Genomic DNA, 24,103 nt, shown 5'->3' on the forward strand with positions numbered 1-24,103 from the left:
GGCGCGGCGGCTCCTCCTCCCGGCGCAGCGGCTCTTCCCGGGGGGGCGGCTCCTCCCGGGGCGGTGACGGTTCCTCCTCCCGGGGCGGTGGCGGCTCCTCCTCCCGGGGCGGCTCCTCCCCGGGGCGGTGCGGGCGGCGGGCTCCAGGCTCCGGAAGCGGGCGGCGCTGCTTGCGAAGCCGTTTCCTGCCCGGTACGCGGCGGAGCGGGAGCGGAGCGGAACGGAGCCGAGCGGAGCCATGACTCACCAGACCGGCATCCACGGTAACTAGCGCCCGGCGAGCCGCTGGTCCCCTCCCGCCCCTCCCCGTGGTGCCCCCGGCCGCCGCTGCTGTGCCGGGCTCGGACTCGCACCCCCCGCGCTGGGCTGCTCCGCTGCACCCCGTCGGGACGCACCCAGCGGGGCAGTGCCCTGAGCATCCCCGGCCCCGCCGCGGGAGCCTGCCGGGCGGTGTCGGTGTCGCGGTAGCGATGATGGGGGCGATAAGATGAAGCTTCCCGAAGGAGCCGGCAGGTTTTCCTACGAGTAGAGTCGGGCGTCGGCAGCATTGAGCCAGGGTCAGAGCATTTGGGTGCTGGTAGGAGGTGAAGAAGCGAGTCTGGCTCTGGGGATGCCGCCGGTGAGGGGCTCTCCTGCATCCTTTGTCTAGACTGATGCTAAATAAACCGCTGTGACACGGCTCATAAAGATGCCTTCAGCAGCACCTTAATCCAGGCAGATCTTCGCTGCAGCCCCACATCACCCTCGGCCACATCTCCCTTCCCTGCAGCCATGCTCAACCCCCGGTGCTGGATCTCTTCCCAGGCGGATTGCAGAGAGCCTGGATAAATTCCTGCCTGACCATTGTCATTGTATCTGTGGGGAAGGTCCCCACTTTCTCTGCTCACTCCCTACAGGACCTGGCCGGCACCCTGAGACTATAGCTTTCTCATTTATGGGTGTGTGTGTTGCGCGACTGTGTGTCCTCATGGTATTTCCCTCCTGCTTCCCACCACAACTCAATTAACAATATTACTCAGGACTAGAGGTGCTGCATAATTTATGTAACTGAATCAATATGCAAGCAGGGATGTGAGAGCAGCCACCCCTGGAGCCCTGCGTGGCGGCAGCCGGGTGTGAATCCGGCACTGCCGTGTGCCCCGGGCGGGAAGCTGGGCCACAAAAGTGTTGAATTTGTGGCTGCTGTTCTTCTGTGGCATGAGCATCCTTGTTACTTGAGTGCGTGGCTGAGAGCATCCTTCCCTTTCAGATGCTCCTGGAGGAGCCGTACTTGAGAAGCAGTTAGCAATGGTGCTTAGGTGTTTATCCTGGAAGTGCTGGTGGCTGACAACACTTGGGTTCAGATTTGGTGCTTCTAGTTTAAGCTGAGACACTGAAGTTCAGGCTCTAGTTGAACATTCCCTCTGCTGTAAAAAAAAAAGAAAAAAAGTAATAATTAAAAAAAAAAATCATCAAGATGGGCCCCAGTGCCCACCTGAACTCTCGATGTGCTGGCCCTGCTCTGCAGACCTCTCCCGTGGGGTTTGGTGCAGGCAAAGCGTGTTGCTCTGCCGGCTCCCCAAGAGGCTGCAGCCCGTTGCTCGTTGCTGTGCCCGTCCGCTCCTGCACCGCTCACACCGTCCGCCCCGGCATGCCAGGGGAGGTGCTGGCATGGCAAAGCCGACAAGCTGCTTTCCAGGAGCGCCAGCCTTCACCAACCTTGGTTGCCCACCACTCAGCAAACGCTGCCAGGGCCAGCACTGAGTCGCCATGAGTTGTCATTGCCCATAGGACGTAACGTGCTCCGTCAGCAGCGCTGCCTGGGAAAGGGGAAGGGACTCAGACTTCCCCCCAAGGAGCTGCAGCCGATGCAGGGCGGGGATAGACCCAGCGGCTCTGCCCAGGCGGCAGATGCCTAAGTTTGGGAGACATAAAAACCTCTCTGCGGTTGTGATGGAGTAACTTGCAGTGAGTGGTCGTGCTCTCCCAGCATCATGGAAATGTCTGGTGGCTCAGCTCTCTGGGTTGGCAGCTCCATCCCCTGCTGCACAGCCCCTCTTCCAGGAAGCGCCTGTTTCCTCTCTGCATGCAAACCTGCTCTTCTGACACCTGCGATGCTGAACCGGGGTGCTCCAGGTTTAAGCACCTCCTGAGCAGGGGGATTTGGGGGCTTTTGGTCCTCCCCGGCATGGTGGTCAAAGTAATTCCTTTGCTCAGCAAGACAGCAGATTTAGTATTGGATGAGGAGCAGCAATCCCGCTGCTACTTTCATCCCCTCTGCTGAGCCGCTGAGGTCTGGTGTTTGCTGAGGAGGAGGAGGGATTTTCTGCATCTTCCTGGTTTCTGAGGCCTCGTTGTTTTTGTGTGCATACATCGCTTTGTGGTTTTGTGTTTTTTCATTCCCATTTCTCCCCTGTTTGCAGGAAGGCTGGACCTGCCGGCTGGCTTAGGGGAAGTTGTGCGCAAGCTGGCAAGAGATATTTTGGTCGCCACTGGGCTAGATCAGCATGAGAGCAGGATGAGATGGTGACGGGGGAGCCCCCAGAGCAGCCCCGGCTGTGATGCTGCCGAGTCATCACAGCTTTTGGGGAGAAGCGGAGGGGGAGCGATGGCAGCACTTACTCGGGGGTGCAGAGCTGCAGGTTTGGGGTGTTTAATCAGGGCTGAGCCTTTCACACAGAGGCCAGAGGCTAATTATTTTTTTTTTTTTTAAGGTATCTGTGGCAGCTCCCTTGAAGGTGGTGGCGAGAAAACTGAGCTGCCATGGAGACTGCTGGGCTGGGGAGGTAGTTGGAAGGTATCAAGGGTGGTTGTGGGCTTGGGGCTGGAAACCTGCTTTTTAACTACAGCTGGGAGGATTCAATGGGTATTTTTGCAGTCTCTGTTCTGCCCTGTATGGTGTTAGATGGGGACAGCACTCTCAGAGTTTAAAAACCTTAGGAAGGTGATGCTGAACCAGGGCTTTGATGCTATTGGGAGGTCACTTGCTTTTAGGTTGCTTCTGGGTGCTCTTTTGTGACCCCTGGGTAAAGAGAAAGAATCTCTTAAACAGGATTTTTTTCGTCTAGAAAGTAAGAAATCAAATGCATGTTGTTTCTTCAACCAGAAAAACAGGGCTTGGTGCCTCCTTTTTCTGAGGGAGGTGGCAAGACATGGGGATGGGGAAGGACCTTCACTGCCATCCACAGCTGAGCCTCTGCTTTGCCCCTAGACTGGATCTTGCATTGGGAAAACATCTGGTAGAAATGGCTGTTTGGTTCAGGAGAAGCATAACTGTGATGCACACAGGCAAGAATGATGTCAGATGGGGAAAAAGGAGCAGAAAGGGAGGACCTGGGGCATGCTGGGTCTGCAAAGGTCTCCTTTGAAAGCAGATGGCTTCCTGGCTCTTCAGTGAGAAAAAAAGACAGAGAAGGAAGAAGGAGCTTCTCTCCCCATCTGCCGCTTCCTCGGCCCATCTCCTCTGGCCATGCTGGGAGGCAGCACTGGCTCCCGAGGCGCCTGGCTGCCTGAATTCGAGGGCAGCTTCACCACTGGGATGCCGGGGGTAAGCCCCTAACCGGGAGTGCATCACCCTGTGGAGGAGGAGAAGGGATGGCTGGTGTCGATAGGGGACAGAAGGCACCAAGCTGCTGCGAGGATTGTTTAAGGAGCTGCTTGTGAGCTCTTTTCTGGGGCCAGCACCCAGCTCGGAGGTTGACACCCACGTGGGGCAGTGGCCCATACCCTGGAGGGCGGCACATCAGGATGGCCAGAGTGGCGGCGTGGGTGGGAGACCAGACAAACACGCTGAGATGTCAAACCCTTGAAGTTAAGCCCCTAAAGTGGCAGGGTAGAGGACATCCCTCGGAAAGCATGTCTTGAGAGGCTGTAAACACAGCAAGATCTTTGCCAGGGTTTGTCTCTGCGTCCCCGTCTCCCCCAACGCCCAAACCAGTGCTCCCAGTGGTTGCTTTACTGGGCAGAGGAGTAGCAACAAGCAACTTCCGCAGGCAAAGCAGGACTGTGCGTGCTGGCACCACTGCTTGGCGCCAGGGTGCTGTGTCACCAGCTGGATCCCACCAGTGCTGCCTGCAGGGTGGGTGCTGCCGACCCCGGAACAAGGGAAGGGACGAATAACTCGTCGGAGATGCCAAAGTGGAGAAAAGACGGGTCCTGGGCATGGATGGAAAATCAGGCGTTGAAAAGCAAATGGCTGGTGTCAGGCAGGCGGGTGAAAGTCTCCAGGTGGGATTTGCAATACAGACCAGGAATAGTCTGTGTGAAATCCTGCAGGACGCAGCCCAACCCCACAGAAAATTGGGAAAAAAGCTTTGCTTGTGTCCTCTCTTGCTCAGATCATTTTTTTTCCTTCTTTCTATTTTCCTCTGACATCTGTAGCTTTTTCCCAGGGAAAAGATACCCTGCAAGGACATTTTTTTTTCTTTTTTTCATGGTGAGAAATAAAATCCTCTTAGCACTTAAACCAGCCAGCCAAGCCTGTCAGCAGAAAAGCACTCTGCAGCAAGCGGCTTGAGCAGGCGCTGCGTGACGGAGTTACACTGGGATAGACTGAAAAGGGGGAATTTTAGCAGCAGCAACAGCTATTTTGTGGCTGTTGTAGTTGTGCCCTTTCCTGGCAGGAGGCAGGCAGAGCTGCCTGTGCAGGGAGAGTGTGGGTTGGTGCAGTTGTAAGTGTTTCATCCATCAGCATCTCAACTGCTCTCTGGCCAGGCATCCCTGGAGCTTGGACAAGTTTTGCCCAGGATTGTGGCTGGATTTTTGGCTGAGTTTCTGCACGCGCTGTGCCCTGGATGGTGAAAGGGAAGCAGCTGCTTGGAGTTGCATCAACTTGAAGATTATGTCCAGGGAATGAAAGATTGATGGCTGGAGGCTCGGGTTTCTCGTCAGGAGGGCAAGATGACTCGACATATTGAGAGAGGCATCTGTTTCAGGGAACATGTATTATTGATCTGAAGCTGGGTGCTGCCATCGGGTTGGGGGAGAAATGGGGAGGGTTGAATAAGCAAAAACCTGTTGCTCCCCCGAGAAGCGAGTGAGGAGATGGAGGAGGGAAAGGTGCAGGGTTGGCGGTGTGGCTGTCACCTCCATCCCTGTCCCTGGGGGTGGCCCAGATGACTCCGCTGCCACCCTGGCATCCCCAGGGAGAGACTGGCCCGTTGCCGTGGCTACATTTGCCATCGCCGCGCGGTGCCTCTGTCTCCCTCCGGCCTCATCACAGCCTGCCTCTGCTCAGATAAGCTAATTGGGGCTGTAAACATCAGAAAAGGCTCGGCTTTAGGGCCGGCTTTTGTGGCAAGGTGGTACCCGCAAGCACCATCTCGCTCCTCCACCTTGCAGTGTTTTTGGGGAAGTGTGATGCTTCGAGCCCAGCACTGGAATGTCCCCGGGACTGATCCAAAGAGCCACATCCCTGGGCAGCAGGTGCCTGCTCTGGCTGCAAACAGCACATCCCTTGTGTGGGTGCACGGATCTGGCCGCCCCACGGGTCCCCAAGGCGTGGGGTCTTCAGGCTTTGGTCCGTGCCTGCTCAGTGCTGCCAAGGGGGAGCCACGGCCGTGCCTTCCCACCACGAGCTCCTCTTCTCCTCAGGCAGCTTGCCTCCTGGGTCAGGGCCACCTGAAGGCCACCCATGGCCAAATGTCGCCCCCCTGCCACATCACAGGCTCCCCAGGCTGGGTGCCCGGGTGCTGACAGCCGGCCCTGCTCAGCCCTCCATCCCACGTGGGTGCCATGGGGCAGGGTTGGTTTTGTGGAGCAAGGGGGCCTGGGACACGCTCTTCTCAGGCTGCTAAATGCGTGTTCATTCATGCGGGTGGCTCATGCATAGGGGACAACTCATCTGCAGCCTACGAACAGCCGGGAGAGGGGGGTGTTGCACGACTCGATGGCTGGAGGCGATTTTTGGGCTGTCATGAGAGGGCGGCTGAAGAGACACGGGTGCTTGTGCGCGCTGTGTCTGTCAGGAGGGTCAGCAGCAGGGCTGCCTTGTAGAATGGCCAGAAGGTTCCTCAGGATACCACCGAGCTCACCCTGCTTCAAAGCAGCAGCATCCCGGGAGGGTTTCTGCAGGTCTTTGAGGGCAGAGATGGAGCTGTGGTGTCCTTCCCAGTGCTTGGTCACCCTCATCAGGAGATTTCCCAAATGCCGTAGTGGGACCCGATGTTTCTGGCTGGAAAACCAGTACGAATTGTTAATATTTTTCTCTTCTGGGCCAATCGACCCTGGTTCCTTCCACCACTTCTGCACACTGTGACTTCTGGCATAGGTGCCATCGGTCCTGTGCCTTGCTCCTTGCATGATGCTGAGCCTGTGCATGCTGTTTGTATTGTACCCACTTCTCTGGAGCTGCTGGACTCTGCCCTGCACTGGTATAGCTGGTCCTTCTCCTCGTTACGGTACTTTGCCATCTATTGAGTTTTATCTTATTTATTTTTTTTTCCAGCTTGTTTCTCCAGTCTCCTGAGAGAACAGTAAATTCTTTTCCAGTGTGCACTCGCATCTCCTCCAGCTTCCCCTGTTACAGCTGCAGAAAATGCTGTTGTACTTGCCAGAAATGTTCATGGAAATGTGGACTAAACCTGGACCAACCACAGGTCCCCAGGAGACCTTGCTTGATCCAACCTCTGATCCTCCCAGAGTGAGTTGTCCATGTAGTTTTGCGCCCGTGCCATAGAGGTTCACCACCATCATGTCTCCCAAGCTTCCGACACTTGGAGACATGTAGTAAGCCAAGCTGAGATGCTTGAAGCCCACAGGTCTGTGGCGGTGCTGGGGGAAGCTAGGTTGACCTCATGCAACTTTGTTCTCAGTAGGTCCCTGCTGGCTGTAGCCCAGCTTGGGTTTGTTTCTGGTTTATTTGTTCCAGGATTTTCCAGGAACCCATGTCAAAAGGGTGAGTTGGACGTGTGGGTCCCCCTCCAGTCCTCTGCCCCGTCACTCCTCTCTTCCCCATCTGGACGGTCACTGCTGGCGCCACGCCGTGGCTGTGCTGATGTGTGCCCGGCATCCCCTTTCCCACCTCACCTCGTTGTCAAGTGCAGAAGGAGACAAACCAGAAGAAGCAGGAAATTTTTGTGGTTTCCCCACCCACCCTTGAGTTGTGTCCTGGAGACTTTCTGGCAGGAAGATGCCTTGGGGTGGAGGTACCACTCGCCTCCAGCTCCAAGGCAAGGTCTCCTCTTTGCCTTTCTTCCAGAGCTGGATCTGGACTTCTATATTAATATTTCAGGCACGTGAACCATCTTGTCAGGTCTGCTGTGCCAATTAAGTCGTAATCATGCTGTAATGAAGCAGTTGCTGAGCTTGTGCTGGAAACCTTCGCTAGGTTATTCCTCTCCCTCCTCACTGGCTCTTGGCTGTGTTGCAAGAGACAGAAGGGGACATCAAAGACCCCCTGGTGGTTTTTTTTTTTCTTTAAATGAAAATTGCTTTTTTATTATTATTTCAGCAGAATTAAAGCTCAGAAGCCCGCTCTCAAGTTTCTTTGAAAGCTTGGCCGCTGTCTCCTCTGGAAAGCAGCCCTCTCCTGGTCAGACTCCATGGTATTTCCCATCGAGCGCATGGCTCCTCCAACAGCGCCTGTGCTTCTCCCCATCCCCTTAAACCCATCAGTACCTACACAGGTCCCAGTGCTCAACTGTCACTTGTCACTCAACTGTCAATCATCGCAGTTGTTGATCCAATATTTCTGGGCACTCACAGCATTTCCAGGTGGGCTGGGGGGTTGCATTTGCCCGGACTCCTGATTTTTTCCAGGCCCCCATGTGCTTTGGGCTCTGGGAAGGATGGGATCAGCCTGGAGGGATTTGCAAGCCTGTTAGTGCTGCAGAGCTTTCCTCTTTCTCTCCTATAGCTGATGCTATAGAAACATCCAAGACCAATGCTGTTCTCTCCTATTTTGGCAGTGGAATAGGAATCAGTAAAGCTTAATGCTTATTAGAAGCTTTTGTCTCCTACACGAGGTTTCCTGGGTGTATAAATGTCTCTTTTACTCCTTTTATTCTGCCTTGTGTGTTTGCAATAACCACAAATGCTGTCGGAAGGAAACAGCCGCTCTCAACAGGGAAAGGGGCTAAAAATATCGAGCAGCCTTGGATGGAGCTGCAGGAGCAGGCTGAGCTCCCAGCCAGTGCTGGGAAAGGATGATGGTCTGAGCTGGGAACTGGGAGAGCCACGTGCCTTAATGCTGATGGCGGGAGAAGGATGGTTTGCTTGTGGTGAGATTACCCCAGCAAAGCTATGTGTCCCCCCTAAAGTGCCGTTAGGGACTGATGTGCCTTCACTGGGGTGTCTGTGTGCCCGTACCCCCAGGGTCCTGCTGGGGTGGCACCTCTGGGTTTGTGTGGGAGCTCCACTGTCTGCAGGACACCAGCCTGGGAGCTCGTCCTCGTTTGTGCCTCTTCTCTCCGTGGGATGATAAACCATCTGGAGCTCTTGTCAGGGCAGGCTTGGAGGTGATGGGGTAGATGCATCTCAGATATGTCACTTGGGGTGGACAGGCAGGAGTTGCCCCCAGGACATCCCTGTCCATCTCTCTGCATTGTCAGCGTTTGTGCGTGGGGACAAACCCGTGCCTGCGTCTCCCCTGGGGCTGGGGGAGCTGCGGGCAGTGCCCCAGCCTGGGCTCTGTCTCCAGGGGACAGAGGGCACCGGTGTGTGACAGTCAGTGGCCCTGTGTGTCCCTTGGGTGACTGATGGGTAACATCCTCCTGCAGCGATGCTGGGGGGCTGTGCTGAAGGGTGGTACCCGCTGCCGGTGGGACCGAAGCAGAACAGATATCGCCGTGCCTGGTGGGGAGTGGCTTCTCTGGCCACCGCACCTTTCTGCTGACACAGCGGTGGCTTTCTTTGTGAAGTGCCTTGGCCGTGGATGCTGTCAGGCTCTGGGGACCAAAGCAGGGCTCCGTCCTGCTGCGGGCTGCTCCGGCACGGTGACTTACCCATGTACAGGGGGGCGGCACAGCAAAGCACCAGGAGCAGGGGGTTGCTGACGATGACCCCGAGCCTGGATCCTCTTGTAGGCTAAAAGGGTCATCTGCCCGGGTCTTTAATCTTTGCAAAACCAGTTACTTTAGTATTTCTAACAAGCGCAGAGGTGCCTATGGCTTCAAACTCACAGGACCCGCTTTGGCTGCGTGGCTGTGTCTGGGAAGAGGCTTGGGGACGTAACTGAAGGGGCTCCAGGGGCAACTGGGCTGGGAGATGCTCCGTGTTGGGGGCTCAGCCCCTCCAAGCTGCATCTCTTGGGTGTTGCCTCCTCACGTAGTGCATCCCCGGTGGGTCGGGGAGCTCTGCGCTAGTGATGCTTTTGGGGTGGGCAGATTAAACCTCCGGTGCTGGCTGTGGGCTACCCCTTCAGCAACTGCTGCCCGCTGTTGCCTCCTGGTAGGACGCCACAGACTGGTTGCTTGGGGAGGGGGGATGAGGAGGAAGGTGGCTCCTCAAAACGCTTCCCAAAAGCCTTCTGCAACCAAAGCCGGGCTGGCACTGGAGCAAAACCCTAGGGCTGTTGCCTTTCCCATCTCCAGGGGCTCAGCTTCACACCAGTGCCTCCAGTTTGGAGTCATGCTGGTCTCCAGCTGCCTCGGGAGCAGCATCACCACCGTGTGTCACGAGCCTGGGATGTCACAACCTGCTAGGACATCTTCCAGCCACCCCCTGTATGCAAACCCTGCCGCTCTGTAAAGTGAATAAACTTGTCACTTGAGCTCTCCATGCCTGCACCGGCCAAGCCATCATCTAAATTTGGGTGATTATGTTCACCCAGGCCAAGTATCAAGTTCTCTGGATCACATGTGCTCCCTGCTGCTATTTAACTCTGATGCCTTGCGGAGACACAGCACTTCGCTCCCAGCTGTTTGGATTTCATATTATTATTTTTATTATCACTTTTTGACAACAGAGATTTTAAAAAAAATTTTTAAATTTCTATCCTGCCAAGTTGCTCCCCTCACTGACTGGTCACCAAGCAGCCCAGTACCTGCTTTGACTGCTAAATCTGATCACAATGTTTCTGGTTCTTTCAGCCACCACGGAATTAAAGGACTTTTTTGCCAAAGCTCGAAATGGTTCTGTTCGGCTTATCAAGGTCGTCATCGAGGATGGTAAGTCCTGTTCTTAAGTGCTTTGATTTACTCCATGCCAGTTCTGTTTCTCCTCTCCTCCTTTCCTCCTTACTGCTGTGGTGCCAGCTCATGTTTTTCGAAAGCCCAGGGAAAATACCGCTGGGGCTCCCTGGCACTCAGCAGCCTGGAGCTGAAATACTACCCCAAACTTTGGGTGTGCTGGTGAGCAGCTATTGGAGCTCTGGGGGCGGCTCCGTGGGAGAACAGCGACTTTGCCGGCAGACCGATGCTGGTGTCTGGGGTCGGTGCTGGGCTCTGCGTGGCTTTTGCTGCTGCTGGAATGGATTTTGTCACAGGGAGCCCTGCAAGAAGCTGTTGCAGGTGCCGTATGACCACAGTCAGGGGTGATACGCAGCATCTTTCTCCTGGGATGTGGCATTCCTCACCAGGCAGGGAGGTGCTTGGGGCCGGGGAGTGCTCCTTGGTGCGAGGCTCAGCATGGGGCACCGATTGCGTCCCATGAGGGATGCTACGCTCTGAAACCCATCCTGTCCCAGCCCCTGCTCCTGTGCACAGGGCTGGCCCCAGTTTGTAGCCCGGCGCCAACCTGCCCACATTTGTCCCATGGAAAAGTGCCATTGAGTGGCCTTGACATCCATCAAACAAGTGAGCGGAGCAAAGCACTGATTGAACATCCCAGCCAGGAGCCTCCCTGGTGTAGGTTTTCCCTCGACTTGACCTCACACAATGCATATGAATGACTTGTTTCTCATGGCAGCGGGGATGTTACCGCCCTGCCAAGCTGCCATCACCAGCTCCGCTGGGACTGTACTTGCAAATGCCGAGGGAATTGTCATCATAAGGAGCCTGCACTGGACCTCAGGGGGGCTATAAAGCTCCATTTGGAAGAGCAGCACAACTTGGAACACATGGAACACATCAACAGGGCCGCTGCAAGTTTCATCCATGTTGGCTTTGTCCTCGGAGAGGTTCTCATGTGCTGGGATGTGACATCTACGTTTTTTCTTCGGAGCATCTTTGCAATGATGTTTCTCTCTCAGCTTCTTTTTCTTTAATGAGTGGGAGTCAGGTTTGCATTACAATAAGTCATGGATGCCCCTAAGCCTGGACTTAGGGTACTAGGGCTTGTATTGCTGGCTTTGGGTTGTGGCTGATGACACCAGTACAGGAGACTTTTTGCCATCAATGGAAACCACGTTGGACCATCTCCCCACAGGCTGAGTGGGATCTGTTTATCTGTCCGATACGTTGGCAGCAGCTGCTTCATAGACCAGCTCACTCGATGGTGCTTTGTGTTTCCCAGTCTGGCTCTCCCACCCTCCCAGCTCCTTTCCCCTGGCCTGGACCAGCCATGGGCAGCTCTGGAGGAGCTTGGGTGTCTGCAGAAGCCTCTGAGATATGGCAGAGCCTGAGCCTCCTATGGAGAGGCAGGTGGAAGGAGGAGAGCCAGGAGCATCTCCACGATGAAGGACGTGGTCTGTTGGGGACCAAGTGGTGGCGGTCCCACCTGTGTGGCTCCAGGACCTCCTGTCTGCCCTCTCACATGATTTGGGACAAGTTGCTCGATCCCTCTGGGCCACGACTCCTTTCTGTAACAGGGGGCATCAGCCTGCTACTTGCCACCTGAGAAGGACCCTTGGGCAGTAATGAATGGCCAGGCAGATATTGCAGCTGGACAGATGGACTCTCTAGCATGCTGACCCTGGAGGAGGTGTGTCCTGAGCCAGCTGCCCTGCCTGCACAGGGGATGTCGAAGAGGAGCCTCCAGCCCTGCTCAGTGGCTTGCAGAGGACCCTCTGCCCTATGGGCATTAGTCTTGGGTCATGTTGGAGCAGGCAACAGCAGGTGCAAGGCGAAGATGGTGCAAGGAGCCTTATGGCAGATGCTCTATGTCTAGGCATCCCCAGGACAGCAGCTATGACTGAGCAACCCTTTGGGAGCTCTTAGAGCTGATGTTGCCTTTGGGGGCTGGCCAGGAGAAGCCAAGGTCGGATGGAGAAGGTGCGGTGGCAGGGAGCAGGTTGTGCACTGAGGCTCAGCAATGCTTTCTTGGCGTGAGGACTGCTTGTGGTCCAACATGGTTTGGGTGATGCTCTCCTCCTCGCTGTCAGCAGGTTTCTGGACGAGGTTGTGGCTTTGTGGTTGTCTCCGTTGGGTGCATTTATTTGCACGTAGGTGATGTTGTGCACTGAGCTTTGCAGGCTCCCGGCTCCAGCGCTGTCCCCTGCGGCGCCTGCCAGAGCCGCAGGCAGGGCTGCCTTGTACGGGCATTTCGGAGCTGAGTGCTGGGGCACCTCGAGGGCCAGGAACGTTCCGGCTGCGCTTCCTCCAGTAGAAACAGAGCCTGAAATAGCCGGCGCTGCTGATGATGCTTTGCTGAAGGGCGATTGCTCCCCATTTCCCGTTCCCAGTACTTCCCCAGGAGGAAAATTTGTCCCTGAACAGATGGAGCTGAGCTGTGAAGAGCCTGAAGGGGAACAAGCGGCTCCTCCAGCCCAGGGGAAAGCCGGAGGCTGCTGGCTCACAGCGGCATGGCCAGGGTCCAGCTTGGCACAGCCTGGGAATAGCCTGAAGTGACTTGGCACCATGCATGAGGTGTTGGGATGTTTGGCAGACACAGACACGCATGAGCTGCCAGTGGGTTTGGCTGAGTGACATTCTTTGCAGTCTCCTCTGGATCCCAGGTCTCTGCGGTGCACAAATCCATTTGCAGGGCTCTGTGTTTATTTTAGGCGTACACTGAGGTTTTTGCACTTTCTCAAAACAGGTGGTTTTGCTGAAGGTAAAGTATTTTCAGCACCTTTTTTGCTGCTGTCCTTGTTACTGTACTGGTAGCAGGTGCCCCTCTTGTGCCAGTAATTCAGGGTTCAGTGTGTGATGGCAAATGCCAAGGTGGGCACCGTGGGGCAGGGAAGGGCTGTGCTGCTGTCGGTGGGGAATGCCCTGCTCGGCTGGAGAGCAGGGGTGAGAGTAATTCCTCCCAAACCCTTTTTTTCTTCAACTGTTTTGCTTAAAAGCTCTCCTGCCACAAGGTTCAAAACTGATGAGCTGGATGGGAGGGAGAGGGCTGCAAAAGCAACAAGAGCCAAGGGGCTCCCTGGCTCCCGAAAGGCAGCGGGGCCGAGGTCAGGCAGGGTGAATGCTGGGGCGAGCATCCCCTCGAGTGCCAGCTGTCTAAGGCCCCACCTCATTTTGCTTTGGCACCTCTAGGTTTTCCTGCATCTCATTCTGAGTCCTGACATCTCTCCCTAGACCTTTCTGCATCTAAAATGGAATCAAAATACATGTTGTTTTCCAGAAACCTACACTAATCGTCTCCAGCACCATTGCTTTTCCATCCAGTCACCCCAAGGCTTGATTTGACCCTCACTGGAGGAGGTTTCATGTTCATATGATGCCTGCACCAGCATTTAAAACCCAGCTGAGTGCTGCCTGGCTCACGAGGATCTCAGCCCCACCACTGCTTGTGTGGTAGCTGAAAAAAATACCCTCCAGACACCTGAGATGCTTCCAGAGGCTGGGGCTCTCCTGTCAGCATGGCCCACCCCCTGGCTAGGGGTCTCTGGGACAGGTCTGATCCTCACAGACATGGGCTTCAGGTATCAGCTCTGATTTTGACCCTTCTGAGGTTACAGGGAATCCAATGAGAGCAGCTTGAGCTGTGTTCTCAGCACCCCAAATCTAGGTGTTTCTTTGTGTCCCTGATGAGGTCTTCTAGTACCCAAGCTCCTAGAGCTTGTCCAGGTGGGATGGAGGAGGTCTTGTGTTCTCCTGTAAGCAGGGAGGAATGGTTGGGGACTACACGGCTGCAGGGAGCAGAGCAGAGCGGAAGAAGAGTACAGATGGTTACCAGAGAGGACACCATGGGAGGGGAGGAGATGGTTGGACAGGAGGCAGTGGGATGCTGGCAGAAAACCCCTCCATGGTGGCCACAGCCCTGACAACATCTCCTGGGGGGTCACCCATTGGGGATGTACATTGTGGTTCTAGACCTCATCTTGTTTTTCTGCAGGACAGCATCATTGTTGGCGCTGGAGCTGCGTCAAGCCATTAGATGAGCCATCCCATGGTCCCGCAAGGTGAGCGAAGCCTTCATCTAACAGTACCTTCTCCCTCTTCTCCTTCCAGAACAGCTCGTGCTGGGAGCCCACAAAGAGCTGTCTCGGCGCTGGGACGCTGACTACGATGCCTTCGTGCTGCCCTTGCTGGACGAGCAGCAGCCATGCTACGTGCTGTACCGCCTGGACAGCCAGAACGCCCAGGGCTACGAGTGGCTCTTCATCTCCTGGTCCCCTGACAGCTCCCCGGTGAGCACCGCGCCGGGCTGTGACACCCCAGCCTGGGGACACGGTGGAGGGTGGAGGTGATGCTGGCCAAGGTGACTTTGCACTGACTGAGGAGGAGCGTTCACACCCTCCATCGCTGTGCCCGGGTTAAGAAATGGAAACTGCTTTGGGGATGGGGGATTTTTTTAAGACACAGTAAGGTAAACTGGACCCTGTCTCTGTCCTTTTGTAGCACTGTGTGAGGAGGAGGAGGGTCTGGGATGTAGGGAAGGCAGCGGTACGGACTTCAGGGCTGGGATGGAGACATCCCACCGGGCTCTGGCCAAACACATCGCTGGGCAGAGCCAGTGCTGGCACCGGCTCACCTGGCCCCGTGTCCGGCTTGGCCGGGCTCCGTGCGAGGCTGGCGCAGGGCGGCCCCTGGCCCAACCCTGGGCCCAGCTCCAAAATCCGCCTTACAGAGGGCCGGGCAGGCCGGGTCCCGTGGAGCCACAGGCAGCATCAACAGCTGCTGGGCTGGTGTGTGGGCTGGGGATGGTGTTGGGGAGCAGGGGCAAGAGGGACACGTGGGTGGGAGGCTGGTTTGGGGGATGTCAGCGGTACGACTTGGGAAATGCCATCTGCTTGAGCACACCTCTGTAACCAGCTTTCAGTGGGACCGAGATGTACTGCCATGTTAACACATGCACTTGTCATATATATATATATATACACAGAGATATATATTTGTTATATATTTTATATAACCTATATGGTATGTGGATTTACTGCCATGTTAATACATGCACTTGTCATATATATATACATATTTGTTATTATTATATATATTATTATTATATGTGTTGTTATATATTATTTTATATAACATGAACATATGAAAAAGATGTTCTGCAGTTTTTTGAGATATATCTAACATATTATATATACACCCATTAGGTATACACATACGTACACACACACACAATTATAATAAAATAATAGAATATCTGATATATATATATAATTTTATGTGTGTGCACATATACATGTACATATGTATATATAAAATAATATTTTTTTAAAGTATATATCTCTCAACAAACTATGGAGGGTCTTGCCACCAAAGAGCAGGGTGCCAAGGAGCACTTGCCAAAGCTCTTCCCAGCATTTTGCAGAAGAACAATGCAAAAAAAGTGCCAAAAGGCAAAAGTTGCTTTTACGTGACTCTGGCAGCATTTGTGCTTCCTCTTACCTGGTGCAGGTGGGAGATGAATTCAGGGATGGGAAAGCAGAGCACAGGATGAACCCACAGTCGCAGGCAGTGCTCGGTGGGGCTGTGCCATGCACAGGCAGCCCTGGCACCAGTGCTGCCGTGTTCTCCTGCTGCTCCCCACCCGGCTGGAAATCAGCCTGAGATAAAAGCTGGGAGGCTGCTCATGGCAGGGGGCTGAGGTTTGCAGAGCTGGTGGTGGGACGATGGCTGGGAGCACTGGGCACCGCTTGCAGTGAGGTGCTGCTCTCCAGATCCACCGTGCTGGATCCCCTCTCTGATGGCATTTGGTGCATCCCTCCTCACGCAGGTCCGGCTGAAGATGCTGTACGCTGCCACCAGAGCCACAGTGAAGAAGGAGTTTGGTGGGGGGCACATAAAGGATGAGATGTTTGGAACGGTGAAGGTACGGTGGTGGTTCCTGGGCAGCCTTTTGGGTTCAACCCTCAGCTTTGGAAGCCTACCCTGGGTTCAGCACCAAAGCTGGGTGGGACGTGGGACACTGGCATTTGGGAGGGATGGCATGGAGGTTTGTCCCCTGTGCTGCTTTCGTCTCCTTGGTGGCTGCTGCCACTTTCTCCTGCCAGCGCTGCTGTGGTCAGCCTGTGATGGAGACCATGGAAGAGATGGGAGGGAGCTGTCAGGAGATCAAGAGCTTTACTCTGAGCAGGAAAAGTAGTGCCAGGTGGTGGCAGTGTCACCCCAGCAGCAAGAGCTGCTGCCGCCTTGGGGTCATCTGTCTGTGCTTCCTCAATTAGTGCTTGCCTGGAGGTTTCTCCATCTGTTCCCTGGGCTTTTGGCAGAGGGAGCTGACAGCCAGGGCCCGCCCTGGGCATCACAGCCCCTCTGGGGCTTCTGGTGCCACTGGGAGCCGGAGAGCATCCCCAGTGCTGCCCTGCTGCGCCAGGGCCCCTCTCTGCTGCTCCCAGACCGTGGTCTCTGCCTTTCCCTCTCGCTTCCCTGCTCACCAGCTCTGTTAATCATCTGGAGGAGCCACGCTGCCACAGCCATGCGTGACCGGGGAGGGGCAGAGTGGTCGGAATGGGCGTTGGTGGTTGAGAGCACTGTTTAAAATCTAGCATAAGATTTGCATGGAGGTGTCCGAGAGCGCTACTCAAGGTCGATCCTCCCACTAAGGAGAGACCCCAAGACCCGTCGCGTTGGTCTGACACAGCCTCAAGGCTGGAGGTGCATCCAGCCCAGGAGCAGCAACAACCACCCTCTGACACTTCCCCCATCCCTGTTCCTCTGTCTGCAGGAAGATGTGTCCCTGGGCGGTTACCAAAAGCACGTGTCCTCCTGCTCTGCCCCGGCCCCGCTGACCGCAGCCGAGCAGGAGCTCCAGCAGATCCGCATCAACGAGGTGGGTGTCCGGGGAGAAGGAGACTGAGATCTGCAGGGATGCAGGGATGTGTTTGTGGCTGGAGGTGTGGGAGCGAGCATCCCGGCATCCAGCCAAAAGGGATGACTCATTTTTACTGAGCTTTCTTGTACCTCTGTGGTTTAACTCATTCCTGCATTTGCTGAGGTGGACCAAGCGTCCTTTGCTAGGACACGAGCTCAGGGCTCAGTTTCGCTCACTGTAATTGGCAGTTAGAAGATGGTTTAAGGCTGAAAGCAGGCAGTAGTGTCTATCCTCTAGGTATTGGGGCAAACCCCAGAGCTGAGTCTGAATTCGTGGGGGAAGCAGGAGGAATTCAGGTTTATCCGTGGGCTATAGCAGCCTCCTTTCCCATCTTTCCTCTGTGGCTATAAATATGAGGGATGCTGTCCAGAGAAATACAGATCTTAGCCTAAATGAGGGGGCTTGTGTGCTGGAAAAGTACATGGACGTGGCACGGGATAGGGTTGGGGGCAGACAGGACTGTAATGCCATCATCTTGCGGCTCTTGGTGCTGTAAAACACCAAGATGGGGAGGGATCAGCTCGGTGGGTGGGAAGACCACCTGGAAGCAGTATTTTTTGGGGGCTGGGGACTCCACTTGGATGCCATGGAAAGCCTTCTTCTCTAGAGGAGCATCCCTCTTTCTTCCTCCTGTGCTGGGGCTGTGGGGCTCATGGATGGATCAGGACATGCCTGGGAGATACAAAGCCAATCAGCCTGATGGTGTTAATTAACAGCAAAGCCCAGGCAGGAGGTTTCCACAGGTCTGCGGGCAGTGAAGTTAAGGGAAGGACATTTGGGAGATGCCACCAAGGGGTGGTCTCCACTGTGTGGGGCTCGGCATGGCTATCCCAGCTGCCAGCCTGGAAGAGCTGGGCAGGATCTGTGCTGGAGGATCCAAGGTGATGCCCATACTTGGAGAAGAGAGAGATGGATGCTGATGGTGGTTCTGTGGCTTGTTTGGCACCTTTGGTCATCTGTGCCATTGCCTTGGCTGGCCGGTGCTGCTGGATTAAGTAGTTTTGGGGGTTTTTTGGCTGCGTCTTGCAGGACAAAGTGACCCGGGCAAGTGGTGCTCATGGCACTTGTTTTCAGGTTGATCTGCTGTGCTCTGCTTCCCACTCTTGCCTTTGCAGACACAGCTCCCAGGACAAGGTGCTGCTGCTGTTTGGTTTGGTTGGGGGTTATTTTAATGGTACCCTGTCCCCTATGTTAGCCTGGGCGATGGGGAGCAGTCACCAGCATTTAGAAAGAGAGGAAAATGGATATATTTTTGCATGTGGATTCAAAGGTGGGAATCATCTCGGCACTGGGTGTGCTGAAGGGTCTCTGTTGGTGAAGGGGCTGTGCTGGCTCAGCCCTGGGCACGGAGCAGGAGGCAGTGGGAACTCTGGCTGGGGTGTTTGGTGCCACGCTCACCTCCCCAGCTTGGGGACACTCACAGCTCTCAGAAAATGCAGCTTCAGGTGAGCTTCTGGAGCCACGCCAAGCAGAGGGCTTTTGCTGAGAGGAGTTCTATGGGAGCAGCTCCCAAGCTGTAGCAGCACCCTGCTCAGTGCAGTGATGCCTCCAGCCTTGCACACTGTCTACGGGCTTGCAGGGTCCTTGTACATGTGTGCACAGGTTGCGGGGTCCTTGCACACACGTGCATGTTGCAGTTCCTTCCTTTGGGAGAGCAGATCCAGCACATGGGAACAACCTGGGGAGCAGCCCCTGGGCAGCCCCGACCTCAGTGATAACACCCACGAGTGAAAAATCTTTCTAGAAGCGTTTCAGGCTCAGAAATGTGGTGCAGGGGGATGAAACAGAAGAATTAAGAGGAAATAAAAGTCGCTATGCCATTGCAGCTTGTAAGGGAGTTTCACTTGTAGCTGCTGTACAGCGCTGGTGGGTGGGCAGAGTAGAGGCTTTGCTGGAGCCACCCCCCATGAAGGTTTCATCATAAGATGGACAAATACTCATTAGCCGAGGTCAGCGCCATACCAACAATGAGGAGAGGGGAAAAAACTAACCTAATGAAAAGGAGATAAAATAACCCCCCAGCCTTGGCCAGCCCATGCAAGGGAGTGTTTCAGTGAGCCACTTTTCAGTGTTTTTTCAAAAAGAGGAGGAGGTAGAAAATACAGAGGTATGTGGGACAGTGGACATCACTAGGACAACTTTACACCTCTTGGAATTTTTGGACTTCAGTGTGCCTTGTGTTGCAGCTTTAGCTTTCTCCGGTCCCGCCGTAACTCTCCCAATCTCCTTGCTTTGATGGGACAGAAATATGAGGATCTGGGGGTGTTGGGAGTGGTGATGTCCTTGCACCACACCTCTCTGCAGGGCAGGACCAGGCGAGCTTGTGTGTGTCCTCTGGACCCCTGCGCACTTGCCCTTGGACACTTACTGGTGCACAGCGCCCCAGGGGACGGTAGGACAGCAGACCTTGGAGGTCAGCTGGTCTTCTCACCCACCTGGCACCGGATGATCCTCGAGCCGTTGTTACCTGAGAGCTGCACTTTCACACTCCTTTCACCCTCCAGGATGTTTGGCATGGATAGAAGCTTGAGCATTTTTTTCCCAAAAAACCTTTAGTATGTGCTATTTAGTGAGGGACACTGCAAAAATCTATTGCTGCGGCTGCTGGAACTCCTCCAGACCTTGAGTGGGGCCCTCCTTGGCTGGGGAGCCAGCAGGAGATGTGGCAGGGACATCAGCGGAGACGTGGCATGCGAGGCTGCCGGGGCTGAGGGCTGGGGTTCTCCCCTGGCTCCTCCCAGCCCTGATGTCTCCCATGTTGTTTTTTGCCGCTCTCCTTGCCCATGCCACCAGGACCTGCCTTCCCTGGCCTCCAGCAGAGAGATGGTATGCCTCCATCCTCCCAGCATGTCCGTGTGTCCCCTTCCCCCTTCTCGTTCCACACGAGACCCCCTCCTGGCATGGGGTGCTGTTGACGGTGTGTCTCCTCTCCCCACGCTCGCAGGATTCCTGTTCCCAGGACTTGAGCACCGAGATGGTAGGCTGCTCTGCCCGCTTGATGCCTGGTTTTTCCTTCTCCTGGAGGTCTTTTTCTGCATGCTCTGCTCCAGACACCCTGGGTCTGTCATCTCCCCGGGGTGTGGGTACCGCATGGGGCTGCTGTAATGAAGGGCAGCCTCATAACGGGATCCACTTTGGTGCTGCCAAGCTGGGTTTGAGATGTGAGCTAAAACTCCTGTGTTTCTCTTGGCATGCCTTGGTTTTTCTTCCTTTTCTCTGCTGGAGGGAGGGAAAAGTTAAAAAAAAAAAAAAAAAAAAAGGCTGGAATGCCTTTATCCAAAATCCCCCAAACCGATCCCAAAGGAAAGGGACCAGGTTCGCTGCAGAGCCCCTGGGTAAGCGTTGCCGAACTCTTTAGCCAGGGGGGTTTGGAGGTGGGATGGGCTCTTCCACTGCTGAGGTGACACCGTCTCCCTGTATTCTGTGGCAGATGGTGGGGGGCTGTTGCTGCTGCCCATCGCTGGTAGAGTACCCTGGCCCCGAGGAGGTAATGCCGCCCCTGCCGCGTCCTGTCCCCCCTCCCCGCCACTGGCTCATGGCACCCCAGTCCTGGGCAGGGACCCCCTGTTGCAGCTGGATGGAGGTGGCTGGGGCGATGCGATGTCTCTGCAATCTCTTTCTCTTTTTTCGAAGTGGGGTTCCATTTCCTGGAGTACAGGGTTTGCTGGGGGTATGGGCAGCAGCTGCTGCCTGGCAGGGGTTGCAGTGAGAACAGAAGCTAGGATCTTTCCGAGCTGTGGGTCTCCAGTTCCCCAGCTCCAGCACTAAGACGGGCTGCCTGTCTGCTGTAGTTAAACACACAAGTTGGGGCTTGCCCCCCTCTCAGGGGACCCATGCAGCTGAACATGGGATTTCAGGGCTCTCCCCATCACCCGCAGGCTGCAGTGGGAGATGACCGGAGATGGACGCATGCCAGCACTGGTCACAGCATCCCTGCCGGGGACGTGTTGGGAAACATCAGTTTTGAGAGAGTCTTTGCTGGGGGTGAGGCAGGGGAGCACAGGGGTGCATGGCTGGGGCCGGGTGGCTGCCTGGAGCAGCACTATGGTGACAGGCATCATTGCCCTGAGCCTGGCTGATGCTCAGCGGTTTAGTGCCACAGTCCCCGTGAGCCAGGTGACAGGTGCCTCCTTGGATGAGATGCCTTTTGACATGGCACCGGCTGGTTTTCCTTTCTCTCCTTTCCCTACCCTTTGCCGCTCTCTGCCCTGACGCTCGGGATGGTTTCCGTCCCCAGGTGAAGACAGAGATCAGCGTGGAGAGCAAGCACCAGACCCTGCAGGGCCTGGCCTTCCCCCTGCAGCTGGATGCTCAGCAAGCCATCCAGGCACTCAAGCAGAAGAAAATCAACTATATCCAGCTGGTAGGTCCCATATGCAGCTCCCCCCCACTCCACTCCCACCACTTCTTGCTGCTGCCTCTCACCCCAGTCCACTCCCCTGTCCCCCCTGTCCATCAGAAGCTGGATCTGGAGCGGGAAACCATTGACCTGGTAAACACGAGCCCCACGGAGATCACTGACCTGCCCAAGAGGATTCCCCAGGACTCGGCTCGCTACCATTTTTTCCTCTACAAACACTCGCACGAGGGAGACTACCTGGAGTCTGTCAGTGAGTGCCATGGCACCGGGGGCGGCTGGTTAGAGCCCACGCTGGTCCCTGTTCTCCCTGGACCATTGCTCGTATGGGGAGCAAGCGGGGATGGAGATGGTGGGGACAGGGGACCTTGAGTTGGTTCCCGCTTGCTGTCCTTCTGCGGTGGGTGCTGCTGGCAAGTGCTTTGGTGCTGAAAGAAGCTGCCACGTGCGGTGCAGGGCTCTCCAGGTGCTGTCATGCAGGATTTGTGCAGCCCTTCTGTTGCAGGTGTACTGGAGCCAGGGGAGATTTGGGGAGGGGTGATGGATGAGATGGCTCACCTTCTGTCGCTGAGCAGATTGGGAATCTCGGGGCTGGAAAAGCCACGATCCGGCTGGGATGCAGCTGCCTGGTGCTCCCTGGCCATGGGCCCAGGCAGTACCACTAGCCCTGCTCTCTTCCTGCAGTCTTTATCTACTCCATGCCTGGGTACAAATGCAGCATCAAGGAGCGGATGCTTTACTCCAGCTGCAAGAGCCGGTTGCTGGACACTGTGGAGCAGGAGTTTTGCCTGGAGATAGCCAAGAAGGTAAGTGTGAGCCCTCCCAGAGGTGATGGAGCAGGGACCCGTGCCAAGCTTCTGCAAGGAAACGTGCCACAGCTGTGGTCCAGCCCCACTGGTGGGTTCAGGGAGGAGCTGGGTGCCCCAAAGGTGGGTGTCAAGACCCCAGGGAGCTGCTAACCCTGCTTGCTGCTCCTGGACACAGATTGAGATCGACGACGGTGCCGAGCTGACAGCGGAGTTCCTCTACGAGGAGGTGCACCCGAAGCAGCACGCCTTCAAGCAGGCCTTCGCCAAGCCCAAGGGGCCCGTGGGGAAACGGGGACAGAAGCGGCTGATCAAGGGGCCGGGTGAGAACAGCGAGGACAGTTAGATCCCGCAGGACCAGGCGGTGAACGGACAGCATCCCCGTGGCGCTTCCCGGCTTTGTCTCCACTGACCTGGGGATCTTTCCCTCCGTCTCAGCCTTTTTTTTTTTTTTTTTTTTTTCCCCCCCCTTCTTTTTCCTATTTCATTCCTTTTTTTTAAACATCAGGATGGCTTGTTGCACCTGAGAGCAGAGCAATGGGGAGGGTTCAGGGTTGTGCGTGTTTCTTTTCCCTGCATTTTCCTGCAAGCCCTGGGGCTGCCAGAGGATGGGAGCAGCAGGGTCGTATCCCCCAGCCTTGCTCCTGTCCCCGCCAGGGTCACAACTGCTGCTCTCAGTGTCCCCTGGGTGACTGAAGGACATGCTCACCTGCAAGCTCCTCTATGCAATGGGAAGGGGGTGGTGCTGGGGATTCCTGTTTGAAAAGAGAAAATGCTTCTTTCCCTGTTCCCTTAGCCCCAAATTTTGCTCCCCCATCCAGCTCTCGGTGTGCACAACCCCTCTGCCCCAGTCCTGGAGTGATCCTGCAACCCCCAGGGTGTGGGCAGGACCCCTCCCCATGGGGTGGGCTTTGCTGGCAGGAGTTTGTCCCTGGGGAGAAGGAAGGCCCCCCTGAGTCCTGAGCTCAGCCTGGCCCTGGATAAAGGTCACTCTGCCTTTGGGTGATGTTTGCATCTCCTTTTTGAACCCCCTCCCAATAAGGCTTTTCCCCTCAGAGGGAGCTGTTACAGCCCTGACTTGGCCTCATCCCTGTTTAGGATGGGAGTCGGGGGGCTCAAGTCCTTGTCCCCCTGCCCTGTGCCCCAGCCCCCACCGTCACCCCCCTGGTTTGCTGCCAGCTCTCTGGTCCAGACCAGCCCTATGTCTTGAAAATTGCATGGGCTACCCCAAATCCTTGTGCAAGGAAGCGTGACAGCCCCTGTGTGCCCCCACCAGGGGGTGTCCCCAGCCACCAAGGGCTGTCACCAGCTCCAAGGGCTGAGCTTGGCGCTGTGAGTTGGGCTTCACTGGGGGTTTTGGTGGGGAGAGCACCTTGCTGCTGGGTACCAGCAAGGGCTCGAGAGCCACCCGCCTCCCCGGGAACAGGGAAGCGGGGTCAGTGAAACCTGCCCTCGGCTTTCCTGCTGCCCCGGCGGACGTGCCGACGTTGTCTTGGCCTCGGTGAAGTGGGAGCAGGCAGTGGGGGAGGGAAGGAGGTTGAAGATGGGGGAACAGAGCACACTGTACTGAACGCTGTATTTTCTAAAGAATAAAGTATTTTTAAAACAGGCTGATGCTCTTTGGAGGTCCCATGGGTTCCCCAAGTTTGGGCATTTAGCAGGTGCTGGAGCTGCAGAGCAAATTGCTTGGACATTGCCAGCCGGGAGCCAGCAACCATCACTGCCTGCCCGCTGTGGCTGCAGCCAGGCCCTGCCACCCCAAGGACATTTAACGCTTCAATCTGGGGTTCTGGCACAACCCCTTAATGCCTAGCAGAGGTTTTAACACCAGACCCCTCCAGCGATGCCCAGAGCTACAGCTGGCTGTGGGAAGTGGCATCTCAGCCCAGCTCTTCTTCCTTTAATGGCTGGAGATGATTTATGGCTTGTGATG

At 55.7% G+C, this 24,103-nt stretch overlaps 1 protein-coding gene across 1 annotated transcript; it reads left to right on the forward strand.

The window, feature by feature from the left end:
* The first annotated feature begins 119 nt into the window (after positions 1-119).
* On the forward strand, positions 120-23,774 carry TWF2 (twinfilin actin binding protein 2). The gene is made up of 9 exons (XM_065642325.1): positions 120-263; positions 10,008-10,085; positions 14,196-14,374; positions 15,913-16,008; positions 16,861-16,965; positions 21,245-21,370; positions 21,467-21,617; positions 22,049-22,170; positions 22,349-23,774. The coding sequence occupies exons 1-9, from the start codon at positions 239-241 to the stop codon at positions 22,514-22,516; spliced, it is 1,050 nt and encodes a 349-aa protein (XP_065498397.1). The 5' UTR covers positions 120-238; the 3' UTR covers positions 22,517-23,774.
* Positions 23,775-24,103: the final 329 nt, after the last annotated feature.

Source organism: Caloenas nicobarica, chromosome 11, assembly GCF_036013445.1.
Source record: "Caloenas nicobarica isolate bCalNic1 chromosome 11, bCalNic1.hap1, whole genome shotgun sequence".
Taxonomy (NCBI): Eukaryota; Metazoa; Chordata; class Aves; order Columbiformes; family Columbidae; genus Caloenas; species Caloenas nicobarica.

Bases quoted from the DNA above. Each gene is read 5' to 3' on its own strand.
- TWF2 (XM_065642325.1), top strand. From the start codon at position 239: ATGACTCACCAGACCGGCATCCACG. The intron at 16,009-16,860 runs GTACGGTGGTGG...CTCTGTCTGCAG, and splicing joins AGATGTTTGGAACGGTGAAG to GAAGATGTGTCCCTGGGCGG. The intron at 16,966-21,244 runs GTGGGTGTCCGG...TTCCGTCCCCAG, and splicing joins AGCAGATCCGCATCAACGAG to GTGAAGACAGAGATCAGCGT.